The sequence below is a fragment of the Engraulis encrasicolus genome, unplaced genomic scaffold, assembly GCF_034702125.1.
Source record: "Engraulis encrasicolus isolate BLACKSEA-1 unplaced genomic scaffold, IST_EnEncr_1.0 scaffold_32_np1212, whole genome shotgun sequence".
NCBI lineage: Eukaryota > Metazoa > Chordata > Actinopteri > Clupeiformes > Engraulidae > Engraulis > Engraulis encrasicolus.
The window spans coordinates 325,001-337,500 of NW_026945621.1; the positions used below are offsets into that span (position 1 = coordinate 325,001).

The 12,500-nt window shown below is 44.0% G+C and overlaps 1 protein-coding gene across 1 annotated transcript in view; it reads left to right on the forward strand.

The window, feature by feature from the left end:
• tead1b (TEA domain family member 1b) overlaps positions 1-12,229 on the forward strand; it is a 56,415-nt gene extending 44,186 nt beyond the window's left edge. Inside the window, exons 11-14 of the mRNA XM_063193247.1 lie at positions 3,738-3,911; positions 4,420-4,560; positions 5,262-5,414; positions 9,231-12,229. Coding sequence (XP_063049317.1) covers positions 3,738-3,911; positions 4,420-4,560; positions 5,262-5,414; positions 9,231-9,344 — 582 coding nt within the window. The 3' untranslated portion in view covers positions 9,345-12,229. The remainder of the gene's footprint in view (positions 1-3,737; positions 3,912-4,419; positions 4,561-5,261; positions 5,415-9,230) is intronic.
• Positions 12,230-12,500: the final 271 nt, after the last annotated feature.

Consider the following 12,500-nt stretch of genomic DNA (forward strand, 5'->3'; position numbering starts at 1 on the left):
GAAAATCTTAAAAAACTGCTATTAGCCCTGAAAATGTGATTTTTCGCCTCATTTTAAGAGGAAAAGTCCTATAAATCAGGCTTAGAATGATATAACAACAAAATCCTGTGACAGAATCTTCCATATACAGTCAGGAATAGGACTGGAAAGTTTGGTGTATGTCAGTCATACAGAAGTGGAGTTTTAGGCCTTTGAGTGTGAGGAAAACCTCATTTTGAGAAAATGGCCGTTAAAGATTTGTATGGCAAAAAGCCATAGATTTCTGGTAAAAGCCACAACGTACATAAAAAAATGGCATTAGGATGAATGTAGGATGAATATATGCATGTATTACACTAAAACTGATAACTCTATTGCATTTAAAACAGGTGAATATTTTTATTTTATCATTAATGGTATCCACATGGCATGTACCGTGCCATCATCAGTGATCTGGCTTTCGAGGTTGCAATCCTGTACCCCCTATTTCTTCCAGCCATTCACTACAACAACCAATTTTGGAGTGAAATCACCTATATCTAGGCCATATTTGTGCACTTGAAGCATACTATTTCACTTACCAACTGGTGAAGTGAATGGCTGGTCCTCCAATTTGCACCAATATGTTAGAATAGGCCCTAACAGGCCTCAGAAACTGCCAGGTTAAAAATCACAAACTGTGGAGTAGGTCCATGGATGTTATAGCATCAGAGGTTCATGTTGACCTCTCTAAACATGTATTACTGGCCATAATATTTCCAAAAGATCACACAAAAGGGTCCTTAATATTGAGAATGAATAGGCTGAAATTGAATATAGCTCATCTACTTGACAGAACAGCTATAGGCCTATCGCTACAATAGCCGCACAGTCTGGTATAGGCCTATTTATTTGTGACAGCAAGGAGTTATAAACCATGTTTATTTTTAATCATGATTAGGCCTATGGTTTTAGTAGGCCTATAGGCCCTAGGCCTAATTATTATTTAGTTTTTGGTTATGTTAAGGTTGGCTTAAGCTTCGGCCTATGGACAAACAGAATGTTTCCTGCTAGGCTACCCTTAAAGATAGGATTATTTTACTATACTTGTAATGGTGTAATGGTCTCTATTTGCTAGATGCCAGTGATTGGCAACAGCCCACATGACACAACTAAATTGGGACACTTCTCTGTTTGTTCATGAAAGGGCCTTCTCTGCCTGTGCACACCACTGGGCCAATGGATAAAGCTCTACTTTTGTTTGTTTCTTTGTTTTTACTTCACTTAAAATATATAGCAGGGTGTATTTTATTGTCCATGCTTCATTTTTTTCATATATCCACTGTAGGCTACTGACTTTTGGGAAGTGAGCATGTTGCAGGATGACAAGCAGCCTCTCTGCTTTGCAATGCGTGGTGGTCAACTACCTCATCCAAAGATAGTCTTTTTACACAAGCCCCTTTCCATAATGTTGAAGGAAGTAATCTTTTCTGTGCCAATGGAGTCAATTATAGACTAATAATCAATATCCATCAACTTAAGAAATACTGGTCTATTGGAAGAAAAATATCACAGAGTTAGTCGCCAGGCTGGTTTCACCTCGGAACAACCTCGGCATGTTTACCTGTGCACTTCACTCGAAAACAAGATACAAGAGTGTTTATTAGGCTATGTGAGTCAATTGTGAGCTACATCGCACAACACGTTAAATAAACAGTAGGCCTACAATGAGTACCAATTCGTTGATTATTCAATTCAAACGCGCACTGACAGAGATTTCGTTGTGGTGCAAGGAGAGGGTAACCTAACTGTAGGCAACGCATTGCAAACGCGAGCCCACCGAATGCCGACAGCGTACCGAATAATTCACTTTAAAACATATATTGTCGTTTGCTTTATTGTTTCTCCGTGCTTTCTGTTACATGTAAGCACGGGCTCTTGTAATTTCAATTCGTCTTGAAGAAGTGGAGACACGAAGTGCTCTGTTGGATACTTCTCACTCCAAAATAATCCACTGCAGCCGAGAGTGACACGTGACTGATTAGAACCAATCACAGTGCCGAATCTCCCATTCCGGCCAATCGGATTTCGTTTCAACCTTCTCTTCCTGTTTTTTTCGCCTTGTCTAAATCAATGATTGGTGGTTGACACAGCGGAAATATCCTTATTTGGAATACATGACTATATGCGGGAAGACTCAAGCTTTCCAACGAGACCTCGGAAGGCATATAAAACCCAACGGTTGCAAATAAACACTGTGCGTAACAAGAGGAAAAACACGACAGATCAACCTAAAAATCACAAGCGCAAGTCTACCAAATGTAATAAAATAACTATCTAATACTGTTTTTTAGACGTTTTCTTCACACCAGTGTGAAAGACAACAAGTTAAGGATGCAAACTAGCCCAAAATCTCAGATTTGACCAGGGCATGAAAAAACGATGATTTCACCTGCCGTGTCTCGCCTTAAAACCTAAATATCTCAGCCTCCAAAGCACATAAAAACATGAAATCAGTGGCATTTGAAAGCTAGGACCGGCATTTTGCATTGGGATATGTTCATTCAGCTCTAACATACCCACATTTTGAATAAAACAGCTGAAATCTCAAGAACCTGAATGCAGCGTATAGGTTTGCACAATGTGAAAAATTTCGTCCGATTCCGATATTGATATTATGGTTTTGGTCGATAACTGATATTAACCGATAACAATGTTTTTTTTTTTTTTTTTTAAAGAGATAGCATTTAATACAGACTGACAATGATGCAAACAAAGTGAATTTTTGAATGTCCTCTTATTTCAAAAAAAACTTTTTAACTCCCTGTGATAAAATTAGATGAAAAATAGAAACAAACTAGAAGACAAACAATGAAAGTTGCTGTCAAGTCCAATCTTTTAGACCGTAACATATTAAAAAAAAACATCGACGTTAACATCGGCCCAGTTTTACCCATCGGACCGATGTCCGATGTTTTTTGAGAAATGTCAAATATCGGCCGATACCGTTACATCTGGCCAATACACCGTGCATCCCTAGCAGCGTATACAGTGGTGCTCATATGTTTACATACCCCAGCAGAATATAAGCTTTCTCTGCGATTTCTCACAAAATATGAAGGATTACACAAAAACTTTTTTTTTCACTCATTGCTAGTGACTGGCTTAAGATATTTATTTTTGTGTAATCCTTCATATTTTGTGAGAAATTGCCAAGAAAGCGTATATTCTGCTGGGGTATGTAAACATATGAGCACCACTGTATATGTCGCTCCAGGGTAAAATGGGATAAGACACACATACTGTATTGAACAGTCATTGTTATGCTGCGCATATTCCTGTAAAATAGAAATGGATTGGTGCTCAGGGCTCTAGCTAGCGGGGCTGTAACGGTATTGTATTGAATCGGGAAATTGCAATATGCAGAGTTACACGATACTGTGCCACGGGGCGCATCACGAGTCTGCCTCCTTGTCCCGTGGCACAGTATCGCCAGTCATTGTATTCCCATTCTGACACACGCACACACACACACACACACACACTCTCTCTCCCCAACGGTCCTACTTTCTTCTCTCCTTCCTGTATTACAATAAGCACATGTTTGTCAACATCGGTCAAAATCCAGACTTCAGAAGGCACCGTCTGTCTCTCTCTCTCTCTCTCTCTCTCTCTCTCTCTCTCTCTCTCTCTCTCTCTCTCTCTCTCTCTCCTCTCTCTCTCTCTCTCTCTGTCTCTGTCTCTAACTGTGTTGTTTTCTTGTGTTTTTTTTCCTGCAGTACAATAAGCACATGTTTGTCAACATGGGCCAGTCCTCGTACTCCCATTCGGATCCCCTGTTGGAGTGTGTTGACGTGCGTCAGATCTACGACAAGTTTCCCGAGAAGACGGGCGGCCTGAAGGAGCTGTTCAACAAGGGCCCCGCACACGCCTTCTACCTCATCAAGTTCTGGGTAACACACACACACACACACACACACACACACACACACACACACACACACACACACACACACACACACACACACACACACACACACACACACACACACACACACACACACACACAGGCGCAGTGATGATGGTGACCTGCATCAGACTGAATAGCAGTGAAACATCGCCATCTGGTGGACACTTGTGAAAACTGTTTATCCTTATGTGTGTGTGTTCTACGCTGTGAGCTGTCAGTATGAGGGCTCTAGTGTGTGTGTGTGTGTGTGTGCATAATACAGTGTGAGCTGTCAGTATCGGAGCGTGTGTGTGTGTGTGTTCTACAATGTACGCTGACAAGGGTGCGTGCGTGCGTGCGTCTGTGTTCTACGGCATCAGTTGCCAGTACGAGAGTTTAAATGTGTGTGTGTGTGTGTGTGTGTGTGTGTGTGTGTGTGTGTGTGTGTGTGTGTGTGTGTGTGTGTGTGTGTGTGTGTGTGTGTGTGTGTGTGTGTGTGTGTGTGTGTGTAGGCGGATCTCAGCTGTAATCTTGAGGAGGACAGTGGCGTGTTATACGGCGTGAGCTGCCAATACGAGAGCTCTGACAACATGACCATCACGTGCTCCACGAAGGTCTGCTCTTTTGGGAAGCAGGTCGTGGAGAAGGTGGAGGTGAGTTACTGTGTGTGTGTGTGTGTGTGTGTGTGTGTGTGTGTGTGTTTGTGTGTTTGTGTGTTTGTTTTTGACTGCACTGTACTGCCCTACAAAGCCAAAGTGCGGTATCTAGACCAGCGTTGAAACTGAGAAAAATGCCTTCAAAGCCTTGTTATCAGATTGGACATTGTAGTTCCTGCAAATTTGACATAATAATGTGACATAGCAATATCTCTGAAACGAGACACATTTGGACCATAGGCATTTGTCACAAGATAAAGGAGGTCCAATGAAGACCATTTTCAGTCTAAACTCAACTTTGACAAAATATGTAGTTACTGCCCTTTGCCTGATGAGGGCAGCGCGTGCGTGCTTGTGTTTATTGTTAATGTCTGTAAAAGTATGCTAAGTCTTAACTGCACATTGGTCAAATGCAATTAAGTTCTATCGTCGTTATAAACAACGAAGTACACTTGGACTGCAAAAGTAATAGAAGAGGTTTGCTTCCATGTTTATGTGTGCAGCATTTTAACCTGCTCTTTGTGTGTGTCTGCGCGTGTGTGTGTGTGTGTGTGTGTGTGTGTGTCTGTCTGTCTGTCTGTCTGTCTGTCTGTCTGTCTCTGTGTGTGTGTGTGTGTGTGTGTGTGTGTGTGTGTGTGTGTGTGTGTGTGCGCGTGTGTGTGTGTGTCCATGCGTATGTCCGTGTGTGTGTGTTCCAGACGGAGTATGCTCGTTTTGAGAACGGTCGTTTCGTGTTCCGCATCTCTCGTTCCCCCATGTGTGAATACATGATCAACTTCATCCACAAACTCAAACACCTGCCAGAGAAATACATGATGAACAGCGTACTGGAAAACTTCACCATACTACTGGTAAACACACACACACACACACACACACACACACACACACACACACACACACACATATACACACACACACATATACACACACAGACACACTTTCTCCATCTCCGTTTTGAATTTCCATTTTAATTTACATTTTTAATCGTAAAATTTACTGTTTCAGGGTTTTCCCAGCACTTTATTGCTAAGGCGGCCACCTTGACTAGGTCCCCTGAAAAAATAAAGATTTCATGTTGTGAATGTCATTTCTAAAGTTGCTCAGCCAAAAAATACACTTTTAACGCTAGCCTGATAAACCAGACTAAATGTGGATGTCTAATTTAGTCTGGCCTCGATGCATAATACATACGAAGATTGTTGATGAGAACAACCTTCCCTCAAAACCCTGCCCGCTTTGATTCAAAACACATCTTTGCGTTGTAATTGGTTTGCCAGATTCATGGCATTCTGGCTTCATTGAATCATTATCCGAGGCCAGACCCACCCGTAGACAAAACATTTTGCCGTCCAGCGGGTGGCGCTGCTTCACCAGGCTAACTTAACGCCCCACCACCTTGAAGAACAAAACTTCTGGGGGAAACACTGACTTTGGTCTAGAGGTGCTCCGATTGCTCGGCTGCCGATCATGACCGGCAGATAATGGCCAAAAATAGCCTGATCGGTGATCGGAAAAACATGCCGATCAAAAAACCGATCGAGAGATATTAAATTCCTCACGCAACCATTTGCCTTTACACCTGGCGCTGCATGTAGGCGCTGGCTCTGCACAGCTGCAAGTGCACCAAAAGAAGGCATCTTTGCTTGTCTATAACTTTTCGCCATTCCCCCCTTCATTTCCACCATTCATAACCATATCTGCATCAACAATGATCTGATTTTCCGATCCATGCTCCGTTTACCTGACAATGTAATTTGCGATTGAGTATTAGGCTACTCGCCAGTGAGCCATTTTACGTTATAACCTGTGTAGTTGCCTCGGTCAGCACGCGACAACTTCACGTTGTCAGCACAAACATGTCAATTATTGTTTTCAAAGTTGTAATTGGCAGTCAGTCGATTAGTTTGATAGTCGCTGAAACACCAAACGGCGACAGATGTGGCAAAACTTATTCAAAACGGCAGTGGAGCACTGGAACTGTGGACGGTGACAGAGAGGGGAGGGGCTCTCCTCACGAGGCTGCTCATTTAAAGCGACAGGTTGTTTTTTTCTCGTATGTGGAAGACTATTTGATGTAATGTTTCAGTTTCAATTCAATCTTAAATAGTTTAGTTATTCTATGCAATAACTTATACATTGATTAATACTGTAGACTGTATTACCAACACTAGTCTGAAAGATAATAATAATAATAATAATAATAATAATAATAATAAAATAATAATAATAATAATAATAGCCTAATAATAGACATGTGCAAATTAAGATTGATTGGTTTATGGGCAGAAATGGTATTCAATAAGGATAATTAATATGCTATTAAAAAAATAGGAAATCATTTTTGTGATCGGCAATGATCGGTAATCGGCAGATAAAGATTTTTGGTGATCGGTATCGGTGATCGGGCCAAAAAATGGTGATCGGAGCACCTCTACTTTGGTCATACTAGTAAATATTAACAGTAGTATTTAGTAAAAATTCATGAAAAGTCTAAAAAGGCAACAATAGGCAGCACAGTTTCAATGCGCAGCATAGCGGTAGTTGCAATACCTACTCTGGCCACCATCCTGCACAGTGCAATACCTACTCTGGCCACCATCCTGCACAGTGCAATACCTACTCTGGCCACCATCCTGCACAGTGCACCTTTTGAAAAGTGTTTAATTGTGTCAAAAGTGAATCAGTAACACGGATGCGCTGGAGCTAGCTCTGCTTTGCTTTGCATAGCTTTGCTATGTATGATGTATTACATGTGTATTAATAATAAGTGTGTGCGTGTGCGTGTGCGTGTGCGTGTGTGTGTGTGTGTGTGTGTGTGTGTGTGTGTGTGTGTGTCCGTGTGTGTCCCCGTGTGTGTGTGTGTGTGTGTGTGTGTGTGTGTGTGTGTGTGTGTGTGTGTTGCAGGTGGTGAGCAATAGAGACACGCAGGAGACGCTGCTGTGTATGGCGTGTGTGTTAATAATAATCGTGTGTGTGTGTGTGTGTGTTGCAGGTGGTGAGCAATAGAGACACGCAGGAGACGCTGCTGTGTATGGCGTGTGTGTTAATAATAATCGTGTGTGTGTGTGTGTGTGTTGCAGGTGGTGAGCAATAGAGACACGCAGGAGACGCTGCTCTGTATGGCGTGTGTGTTAATAATAATCGTGTGTGTGTGTGTGTGTTGCAGGTGGTGAGCAATAGAGACACGCAGGAGACGCTGCTGTGTATGGCGTGTGTGTTAATAATAATCGTGTGTGTGTGTGTGTGTGTTGCAGGTGGTGAGCAATAGAGACACGCAGGAGACGCTGCTGTGTATGGCGTGTGTGTTAATAATAATCGTGTGTGTGTGTGTGTGTTACAGGTGGTGAGCAATAGAGACACACAGGAGACGCTGCTGTGTATGGCGTGTGTGTTAATAATAATCGTGTGTGTGTGTGTGTGTGTGTTGCAGGTGGTGAGCAATAGAGACACGCAGGAGACGCTGCTGTGTATGGCGTGTGTGTTAATAATAATCGTGTGTGTGTGTGTGTGTTGCAGGTGGTGAGCAATAGAGACACGCAGGAGACGCTGCTGTGTATGGCGTGTGTGTTAATAATAATCGTGTGTGTGTGTGTGTGTTACAGGTGGTGAGCAATAGAGACACACAGGAGACGCTGCTGTGTATGGCGTGTGTGTTAATAATAATCGTGTGTGTGTGTGTGTGTGTGTGTGTTACAGGTGGTGAGCAATAGAGACACGCAGGAGACGCTGCTGTGTATGGCGTGTGTGTTAATAATAATCGTGTGTGTGTGTGTGTGTGTTGCAGGTGGTGAGCAATAGAGACACGCAGGAGACGCTGCTGTGTATGGCGTGTGTGTTAATAATAATCGTGTGTGTGTGTGTGTGTGTGTGTGTGTGTGTTGCAGGTGGTGAGCAATAGAGACACGCAGGAGACGCTGCTGTGTATGGCGTGTGTGTTAATAATAATCGTGTGTGTGTGTGTGTGTGTTACAGGTGGTGAGCAATAGGGACACACAGGAGACGCTGCTGTGTATGGCGTGTGTGTTAATAATAATCGTGTGTGTGTGTGTGTGTTGCAGGTGGTGAGCAATAGAGACACGCAGGAGACGCTGCTGTGTATGGCGTGTGTGTTAATAATAATCGTGTGTGTGTGTGTTGCAGGTGGTGAGCAATAGAGACACGCAGGAGACGCTGCTGTGTATGGCGTGTGTGTTAATAATAATCGTGTGTGTGTGTGTGTGTGTTGCAGGTGGTGAGCAATAGAGACACGCAGGAGACGCTGCTGTGTATGGCGTGTGTGTTAATAATAATCGTGTGTGTGTGTGTGTGTGTGTGTGTTGCAGGTGGTGAGCAATAGAGACACGCAGGAGACGCTGCTGTGTATGGCGTGTGTGTTAATAATAATCGTGTGTGTGTGTGTGTGTGTGTGTTGCAGGTGGTGAGCAATAGAGACACGCAGGAGACGCTGCTGTGTATGGCGTGTGTGTTAATAATAATCGTGTGTGTGTGTTACAGGTGGTGAGCAATAGAGACACGCAGGAGACGCTGCTGTGTATGGCGTGTGTGTTAATAATAATCGTGTGTGTGTGTGTGTTGCAGGTGGTGAGCAATAGAGACACGCAGGAGACGCTGCTGTGTATGGCGTGTGTGTTAATAATAATCGTGTGTGTGTGTGTGTGTTACAGGTGGTGAGCAATAGAGACACGCAGGAGACGCTGCTGTGTATGGCGTGTGTGTTTGAGGTCTCCAACAGCGACCACGGAGCACAACACACCATCTATCGCCTGATCAAGGAGTGACACACACACACACACACACACACACACACACTACCCACACTACCCCCCTTCCCCTCTCAGCTGGCTTCCTATTGGTTGAGAGCTTATACTGACAGGATTCACGAGTTTCACGCCGTCCCGTTACGGGGGGGTGGGGTGTGTGTGTGTGTGTGTGTGTGTGTGTGTGTGTGTGTACTGTTTGGCTGTACTGTTTGCATCTTACGCCATTCAGAATGACGGCTGCCCCACGATGCACTAGCTAACGATACTCTGGGTGCATCCCAATATGTGTCCTTGCCTCCTCCACTTGTGCTTGTCTCCTCATCCCGCCTCCTGGCCCCTCCTCCGTGGAGAAAACGATAAAGTTTCCCAGCTGTCAGCCTCGCCACAACAACTTTTGAGGGACTGTTTCTCATCCACCATCCCAATTGCAAATGAGAAAAAGACTTTACAATTGAGCTTTTGCAAGATATTGAAATATAATGCTGTTGTCAGTGATGTCATCATGACGAGAAGCAAGTGGAGGAGGCAAGTGGAGGAGGCAAGGTCACATATTGGGATGCACCCTCTGATCCTGATGCAACTGCAACACCGTCTCGTTACGCTGCCCTACAAAGCAAAACGGCAGTAACTGCGTTGTTGTGGTAAATGAGTTACTATGACTTTAATGACGTATATCAAAGTTAAAATTTAAATAAAATGATTCATCCACACAAAAGGTGGTAATATAAAGTAACAAAACTGCTGAATGTCAATAATCTCCCCAAAACTACTTAGACTGGATTGCAGTATCATTTAAAAGTCATTTTACTCAGTTTGGAGCTCTGCGCAGTTACTGCCTTTTTGCTTTGTAGTGCTGTACTCTCATCTTATGCCGTTGAGAATAGCCGCTGCCCACGATGCACTAGCAAACGAATACCCACGATGCAACTGCACGGATCTTACTAGCAGCTCACAGCTGGTCACCGCGTTCCAGTAGTCCAGAAGTGGTTAATATTGAAGATGAGGCGTATTAAAACGAGTGTTTTTGTTGTTCTTTTTTTTTTAGGTAGTCAAAATAATGTAACCTACAAAAAGCATCCATGAACCCCACAACAGGGGGTAGCCTTACCGCAGAAATACACCAGCGGCGATGCGATTCAAGCGACAGAGTGCAGCAGCAAGCAATACGAGCGATTGAGGAGACTAGAGTATGTCCGTACAGGCAGAAGGCAAAGCATTCAAGCATTCCCATTGGCTGTGGTCACTGACCTCTATACAGTCATTCGGCTTGTCGCCGAACCGCGTCATAGAAAGTTGAAAAATTTCAACTTCAAACTGTCGCGCTCGTCGCGCAAATAGCTCTAGTCTCCAGAATCGCTTTTGTCGCGCGACTCAATACAAAGTCAATTACTTCCGTCGCTCGACTCGCTCAGATCGCCGCTGGTGTATTTCTGCGGTAATCCTGACGGCCTACTTCGAGTGAAAGCACGTAGCGGTTAGCGGTTAGCGGCTATCCTCTGCACTGGCAGGCAGCTGGGGCTGCACGATATTAGTAAAATATGCGATACACGGCAACATGACTGTATACTGCGATATCAATATTAATCGCGATGTTTAATACATGCATATATTTTCCCCTCTCTACTTGCCATTCTACACTTTATCATGTACAAAACAACGGAGAGCAATGTTTTATTGGCAACATTATATTTTAGTAGGAAAAACATGGCTAATATACAGCATCAATTTTTAATGCATTTTTTAATCTTCTCACCATATTTGCTATTATTACAAATTAAAAACTGTTTGCGATATGTGCACAACTTTTGCGATACATACATCGCAAGCTGTGATATCGCGATATCGATACATTTTCGATATATCGTGCAGCCCTACTGGCAGCTGAATTCCGAATGACGTAAGACACAAGTACAGCCCCCCCGGCCGTCACGAGGTGGCGTGGAACTAGTGAGAGTACAGCCCCCCCGGCCGTCACGAGGTGGCGTGGAACTAGTGAGAGTACAGCCCCCGCTGCCGTCACGAGGTGGCGTGGAACCAGTCAGTCCCTTTAACTGACAGCAGTGGCAGTGCCTCTAGCCCCGCCACCGCCCCTCCCCCCCAGTGCGTGTCGCTGGCGTTTGGGCCAATCAGATTTCTCCTTCTAATTAGTTTGTTTCCTTTATGTTCTATTGGAGCTGTTGGCTAATGTTTCCTTTACGTTTATGGGATATTGTAGACGTGTCTTGGTCATGTTTCCTTTATGGCTTATGTATTGGTAATGTTTTGTTTATGTGTATTGTTCTTCGTGTGTGTGTGTGTGTGTGTGTGTGTGTGTGTGTGTGTGTGTGTGTGTGTGTGTGTGTGTGTGTGTGTGTGTGTGTGTGTGTGTGTGTGTGTGTGTGTGTGGGCGTAAACAATGTGTTATTGACTGTGTTACGGTACTCCTGTGAGGTGTGAGTGTTATCCTGGGAGAGTGTGTGTGTGTGTGTGTGTGTGTGTGTGTGTGTGAGAATGAGCATATTCTTATACTCCTGTTCCAAAGGCAAGTCTGTGACCAAGAGCCTGTGCTTAACTGTGTGTGTGTGTGTGTGTGTGTGTGTGTGTGTGTGTGCGTGTGTGTGTGTGTGTGTGTGTGTGCCTTAAAAATTACAGTAGAAAGAAAACATGAAAACACTATAACACTAACTGACACTAAATTACTGGGTGCGTGCCTGTGTGTGTGTTTGTGTGTTTGTGTTTGTGTGTGTGTGTGTTTGTGTGTGTGTGTGTGTTTTTGCGTGCCCGTGTTCAGATTTTAACGCCTTAATGAATATTAAGCAGAACTGTAGCCCCGCCCACTCCTTTATTACCATGACAACACTGCCAAAGGTGACACACCCAGACCTGTGCCTTAGACTAACCGCACACACACACACACACACACACACACACAAAACAAGACTGCCCCACGTGCCCAGCCTGCAAACGCACCCACTCACTCACACACACTCACACACACACACCCCTCTTAACCTGGTCAGAACAGAAACCAAATAAACCCCAGTGTCTTATCAGTCTGCCTTTCAGCACACACACACACACACACACACACACACACACACACTTAGGCCCGGGACATGTTTGTGGAAGGATGTGTGTGCGCATAGTGCGTTGCCTATTTTATGTTGATTTTGCGCACGGTGTATAGCGATGTAA